The sequence below is a fragment of the Oratosquilla oratoria genome, chromosome 17 (assembly GCF_046742065.1).
Source record: "Oratosquilla oratoria isolate Oo_2021 chromosome 17, ASM4674206v1, whole genome shotgun sequence".
NCBI classification, from domain to species: domain Eukaryota; kingdom Metazoa; phylum Arthropoda; class Malacostraca; order Stomatopoda; family Squillidae; genus Oratosquilla; species Oratosquilla oratoria.
In genome coordinates, this window is record NC_134793.1 from 27,272,243 (window position 1) to 27,279,480 (window position 7,238).

A 7,238-nucleotide genomic window follows, 5' to 3' on the forward strand; every position below is an offset into this window, starting at 1 on the left:
ATGTGGTACTTTGTCAAAAGCTTTTTTTAGGTCTAGAAATGCACAATCAGCCCATCCATCTCTTTCTTGTATTATATCTATTAGCCTTGAATAGAAACATATTAAATTGGTGACGCATGATCGTCCTTGTCTGAATCCAAATTGCCTTGGATTTAGTACGTTGTTTTTTTCCAAGTATTTTACCCATCTACTTTTGATAATTCTTTCACAAATTTTTGCTATTGTACTTGTTAGAGAGACTGGTCTATAGTTGGTAGGTTCTTCTTTATTTCCTCCTTTATATATAGGTACTATATTTGCTTTTTTCCAATCTTCTGGAACTTTTCCTTCTTTTAAGGAACTGCTTATTATGCTATGTATTTTGTCTGCCAGTTCATTCCTGCATTCTTTCAGAATCCAGTTTGCTATTTCATCTGGCCCATGCGATTTTCTGACATCAAAATTACCCAAGTGTGTCAATATTTCATTCTTTGTTACTTCTATTTCTTCCATAGGGGGGGACTTTTTCTTTCCACTCAATCTCTTCAGGTTGTATATTTTCCCTTGTAAACACTGATTTAAAATGTTTGTTCATAATTTCTGCCATTTCCATTTCCTCAGTGTATTCAACTCCTCCTTGTCTTAATTTCTCCAAGTCCTGTTTGTTTTTCAGTTTATTGTTTACAAATCTGTAGAATAGTTTTGGTTGATCTTTACACTTTTCTATAACATCTTTTTCATATTTTCTTTTTTCCTCTCTGCACTTTTGTACATATTCATTTCTATAACCAGTATATATTTTCCATTTTTCAGGTCTTCTGTCTTTTTTCCATCTGGTCCAGGCTTTGTCTCTTTTGTCTTTTAACTCCCTACAACTTTTGTTGTACCAGCATTTTACATATTCTTTTTCTTGTTTTTGTCTTGGGACATACTTTTCCACTCCTTTTTTGTAAATTTTTGTCAAAATATTCCATTTCTCTTCCACTGATGTTTCTTCTTTGTATATTTCTTCCCAGTTTTCTTGTTGGAAGAATTCTCTTATTTTATCAAAGTTTGTTTTTTCATACATCATTCTTCCTTTTCTATATTGTTCATTTCTTTTCATATATTTTTCTTCATTAAGTTCCAGTTCAATCAATATGTGGTCACTTTTACCTATTGGTGTTTTATATTCAATCTTGTCCACTATTCTAGGTTCAGATGTAATTATTAAGTCTAGCCTCGATGGTTCTTCTTCATTTCTATACCTAGTGTTCTCTTGTATCCATTGTGTCATTGAATGGTCAGTAATCATCTCAAGTAGAGCATTTCCCCATGAGTCATCACCACTCTTTACTGTCATTTCTTCCCAGCAGATTTCTTTGCAATTAAAGTCGCCCATCATAACTATTCTTCCTCCGTCTTCCATTATTTTAGTTAATGCTATCTTTGTGTCCTCTAACATACTTTTATGTTCACTCTCCTCCCATGAGGCTGTTTTCGGAGGCACATAATTGATCACAAATTTTCTGCTCTTCTTACCTCGGTCTTCCACTTCTATCATAATCATCTCTACTGTATTCTTTCCATATATGACACCTTTCACGTTTATATCCTTCTTATTCAGGAACATCACTCCACCCCCTTGCTTTTTCTCTCTGTTTCTAATCCAATAATTGTATGCATCATGTCCTACACTGTTGGGTGGTAGTGGGCCTTTTAATTTTGTTTCTACAATTCCCATTATGTCCGGTTCTTTTTCTTTCAAATAATCATTCAGTTCATTCAATCCTGTTATCAATCCATCTATATTTGTGTAAGACGCTCTTAGTTTTCTGCCACTTCCATTGTGTTCTCTGTTTCCCTTATGTTTTTCTTTAGTATGTCGAACTGCCTTATTTTCATGTTCACTACTCTCCAATAGAATCTCTCTTTCTCTGACTCCGTTCTTTCCTCGTTTTTTGCCTTAGCTTCAAGTCTTTTCTGCTTTTCTGCCTCTCTTTCCTCCTTATTAATTTCTCTTTTTATCCATACCTTTTTATATTGATCATTTGTTGCTAGTTTCCCTGTTTTGGATAGAATTTTCTCTGCCGTTGTTTGTGACCTGAATTTAATCTTAATTGGTCTGGTCTTATCTGTACTATATTTTCCGAGTCTGAATTTTTCCTCAATTTCCTTTATAATTTCTGGTTCATCTTCCTGGACTAATTTTAATAAACTGCTTACTCTTTCATTTTCCTCCTTGATTCTTGCGGTTCTATCTGGGTTATGTTTCTCTTCCGTTCCTAATATAATTATACATTTCTTTTTGTCAGCTAATTCTCTTACTATATTCTCCTTCTGTCTCATCACTTTAATAACTGAGTCTTCATTATGTTCTTTCAATTGCTGTTTGACTATGTCAGTGAATGAAACCTTATTCCCTTCTTGGGTTGTTCTCCAATTTTTAGCTTCTGTAGCTATTTTCTCTCTGTTTTCATTACTATTCTTCTTCAATTTCTCATTCTCCTCCTTTACATTTCCTAACTGTCTTTTTAGGTCCTCTATTTCTTCAGTTAAGTTTCTGTTTGCCTTCTCTAGTTGTTCCAACCTTTCAATTCTCTGGAAAATGGAATCAACATTACCTAACTTACGTTCCAAGTCCTCGATCACCTTATCAACTCTCTCCTCTAGTCTTATCAGTCGGGGGGGGGGGTTGTGTCCCCCCCACCCTCTTTAAATCCCTGGAACATATTCTCGTCACTTTCTACTGTATTGCTCCTCTCTATACTTCTAATCTTTACAATTTTATTAGACATTTCATCCTCACTCAGCCTTTTGTTTACCTTTCGCTTGTCTGGCTGGGCCAAGTCTACTCCCTCCTCATTTCCTTCCATTTCCCTCAGTAATCCCTCCCCTTTTCCTCTTTCCCTACTTTCCCACTACTCCACGAGCAATTTCCCCCTCACCCTGTAAAAACACTAGGCACTTCTCTTTGCGTTGGGATCCACAGACTTCAGTTTTCTTCAGAACGTCATCCAAGCCGTCCATTCGCTGAAGTGTGTGTGTGTGTGTGTGTGTGTGTGTGTGTGTGTGTGTGTGTGTGTGTGTGTGTGTGTGTGTGTGTTTGGAATGAATTGGTAGACATAATCTCAATGACAATTGTATTTTATAATCCAAGGAATTGTTTACGTTTATGAGTGCACGCTATACTGTTCATGTGTATATATATATATATATATATATATATATATATATATATATATATAAATATATATATATATGAATATATATATAAATATATATATATATGAATATATATATATATATATATATATATATATATATATATATATATATATATATATATAATTCCGACAGTCATCCGCGGGCTCGAACCGATACTTTGCGAGCTGCAAAGCCGAATTTGTTCCGACTGAACTATTGAGACTTAAAATTCTTCAACTTGGAAGTTTATCTAACTCCCAAAGAACTAAGTCGACTGCTAACTGGCGTCCTAACTTTGTTTTACGGAGAACTAAGCCCACTCATATCTCGTTGTTAAGTTGGTAGGAATCTTTGATTGACTAACACCGTTGTAATACCTGAATAGAATCGCCATTGACGGCGTATGTCCGGTTCGAGCAGGGACGACTGTCGGAATTATTTGACATGTAATACGTCTGTGTGTGTGTGTGTGTGTGTGTGTGTGTGTGTGTGTGTGTGTGTGTGTGTGTGTGTGTGTGTGTGTGTGTGTGTGTGTGTGTGTGTGTGTGTGTGTGTGTGTATTCACTTGGTCTTTGGATCACGTGTTGGACTCTTGATCGACAGCTATTTCTCTCCCGGAAGAGAGCTCAGAGCTCGTGTGACCGATCTATAGGTAATGCTATGACCTTACACGCACACACACACCCAACTCCCCGCCCACGAGAGTTGGAGTAACGATTCGAAGCGCAGCGATACTGAAATAATTTCAGCCCTGGGCAGGATTCGAACCAGATATTGCTGGCACCTCCGTAACAATAGTCTGGTACTCTACCAACCGTGTGTGTGTGTGTGTGTGTGTGTGTGTGTGTGTGTGTGTGTGTGTGTGTGTGTGTGTGTGTGTGTGTGTGTGTGTGTGTGTGTGTGTGTGTGTGTGTGTGTGTGTGCTTGTGCTTGAAATGGAAAATTGAAAATATGCAAATTTTTGTTCACTATTTGCACGTGTGTCGTTTCTCCAAGAGAGGGAAGTGGTGGAGAACGCGTTCATGTTTGTGTTGGCCGGCTACGAGACTACAAGCAACGCGCTTGGATACACCTTTCACCTACTCTCAGTCCACTCAGACGTCCAGGACAAGCTGTTTGAAGAGATCAACAATGTTGTGGGTGAGAAGGTTAGTATTAACAGGAGTGCTGTACCATGGAAGGGCTGTTCATTCCTTTGGTTGCACTTTTGATGAAATCAACAGCGACGCCTCACGGCCGACGGAGGTATTACGGTTGTTGTCTTCTAGCCTGTTAGCGTCACCCTCCGCGACCATCGGCGCTTTGACAGCGTCACCCTCTTTTCTATTACTCATTTCTTAAGAACTTGTTTGCTTGTGTTGTATAATTTTTGTATTTTTCAAACAATTCATTTGTCTATTTTGACGTAAATATACATATTTGATCAATGTTGGAATAATGAACATATTAGGGAAAAGAAAAAATGGCTTGATTTCTTTTTATTTAAAAAAATTTATATTCAATGACAAGAAAATGGAGAAAAACGACACACACACACACACATACAACTAGGTAAACACACATGAAAAATCCAGGAAAACAAAAGTGTCCCTTTTTGGAATATTTCAAGGAAATATAAAAATACAATTCTATGATGAACGCTCACCATGTACTGAAAACGTTTCTTTGCTACCTTGTAGCGAGCCAGCAAAAGTTGCCACAAACTTCAAGATGCACTCAGAATGTTGTCAGATGATGTTCCTATAGTTTTCTATACGTATAAACATGATATGAAGTCAGAGACAGCTTGAACGGAGCTTTTAGATTTGAGAACGTTATATACCGTTGAGCGCAATTGTGGAAAGAAATTGGAAAATGGCATAAGCCGGGGGTTCTCATTAGGGGTGAAATTGTGACCAGTCAGTTTACGCGGTGAGGAAAGCAATCATAGGTTTTGGCCTATCTGGCCTGTCACCTGGGCTGGAATTATGATAATATTGGAAAAATATATACTAATTTGGAAAAAATAAAAGGGTTTTTAGTAATATTTGCATACTATTTAGAATGCACTTTTTGAAACAGGCAATCTTGGAAAGGAGGGGGGGAATGACATTCAGACAAATGGTGAAAGGGGTGAATGGGCCAAGTAAGGCTGAGAACCCTTGGCATAAGCAGTAGCAGACGTTTAACAGGCTAGGTAGGCGGGTATGAACGAATTTTTATTTCACATCTAATTTCTGCACGTCCGCCAACGCGGTGATGCATGTGATGTGATAGTGTCTCCAGGTTTGCTCGGCTGTTACAATGTTTTAGGCCTAAGAGTAAGCAACACAATTCAGTCGTCAAAGGATCATGCATGTGATGTTATAGTGTCTCCAGATTTGCTCGAATTAAGTTACATTATTTTAGGCCTAAGAGTAAGTAACTATTCAGTCGTCAAAGGACGATGCAATGAAAGAATGAACTCGTTGTGGCATGATAAATGTGGTGTGAAACATCGTTTGCTAAAATATCACGGGAATTTATTTCGTAGGTTCGCACGTCTTCTGTAAAAAGAAAAAAAAATCTAGTCAACAGCGTTTAGATAGAAAAAATGTAAGATGTAAAAGCTAGAACGACGCCAACCATAATATCGGTGGAAAGATGGCAGTTGTATAAGTGACTTTATCGACCGCTTGGCACAGGGGAAGAACGCGGAACAAACAGAGAAGGATCTGTTCGTACGCAGTATAGTCATGTCTATCTAATCATCTATTTGGAATGTCAATGACTTCACAGTGGACTCTACTTCACAACAAACCATAGAGTTTCTTATGGAGTGCCTATTTCGTATGTTGTATACTTAGTTCGCTTCATTTATATCCATATATATTATATCCTTATAATTTATATCCATATTCGCTACTAAAATTCTTGTCGCCTCTCCAGAATTTGACAACGAATAATTTTCGTTTGTGTTTGAAATATCCAAACATTATATTACATATAGTATAAATACTTGTTTATAAATAGAATTACACTAATTGAATAACACCCAAAGGTATCGCATAGTAAGATTCTGGAGGAGTGACTGTTCAGAGGCTTTTAAAAATCTTACTATTGATACTGAGGGTTTTAGTTATAGCTACGCTATGTTTCATTAAAAAGAAAATAAAGTAAAGAAAGAATTGTTTCATATTAAGAGGGGGAGCGGTGTAAGTAAAGTTTCAGGACCGGAGAGAGGATATTAGTGCATAGTTTATTATGCACTTAGTAAACAAAGCGTTTCCTTGACTTTAGACGCATAGGTTCTGTAAAAAATGCGGTCCCTGCTCCTTACTGCAATGACGAAAATGAACATTCCCGTGTTTGATATTAACATACATTTGCACAGATCGTTTGCCATGCAATAAATTGTAATACATATGCATTATGAATAGACTTGAATATTAGTATAAAATTATGATAATTGTTATTGCATCGAATTTCGTTGATGGGCTCTCCCTTGATCTCTCTGAGAGGAAACGTTGGACTGTTGTCTCTACTGTATTAGTGCAGTGGTTTCAACGTGCAACTCAGGAACTGCATACGGTTTTTTCAAGTCACTTGTCTAGCTCTAGAAGCTTCTTACAAAATATTTTTTTCCATCAAAATAAAGTCGTCATATGCTGTATATTTGTAAAAAGTTTGTCAAAATTACACACACACACACACACACACACACACACACACACACACACACACACACACACACACACACACACACACACACACACACACACACACACACACACACATAGAATCATGAAAGGAATGGAAATCCTAGATAGGAATGATTTATTAAAATGGGACAATGGAAAAACAAGAGGACACGAAAAGAAACTCAAAAAGGATAATTATAGAAGAGATCTGAAAAAAAATAGCTTCCCACATAGAGTACTGGATACCTGGAATAATTTAGATAAAGAAACAGTGTGTGCAAACACTATTCAAGATTTTAAGAAAAAACTTGATGCTGAAAGATACAAAGACGGGTTACCACGAGCATAGCTCCCTTCCCGTATAATACAACTAGGTAAACACACACACACACACACACACACACACACACACAC

At 37.1% G+C, this 7,238-nt stretch overlaps 1 protein-coding gene across 1 annotated transcript in view; it reads left to right on the forward strand.

Moving 5' to 3' along the window:
- The window catches only part of LOC143034551 (thromboxane-A synthase-like), a 71,859-nt gene that overhangs the window by 44,541 nt on the left and 20,080 nt on the right, over positions 1–7,238 (forward strand). Inside the window, exon 9 of the mRNA XM_076200759.1 lies at positions 4,162–4,313. Coding sequence (XP_076056874.1) covers positions 4,162–4,313 — 152 coding nt within the window. The remainder of the gene's footprint in view (positions 1–4,161; positions 4,314–7,238) is intronic.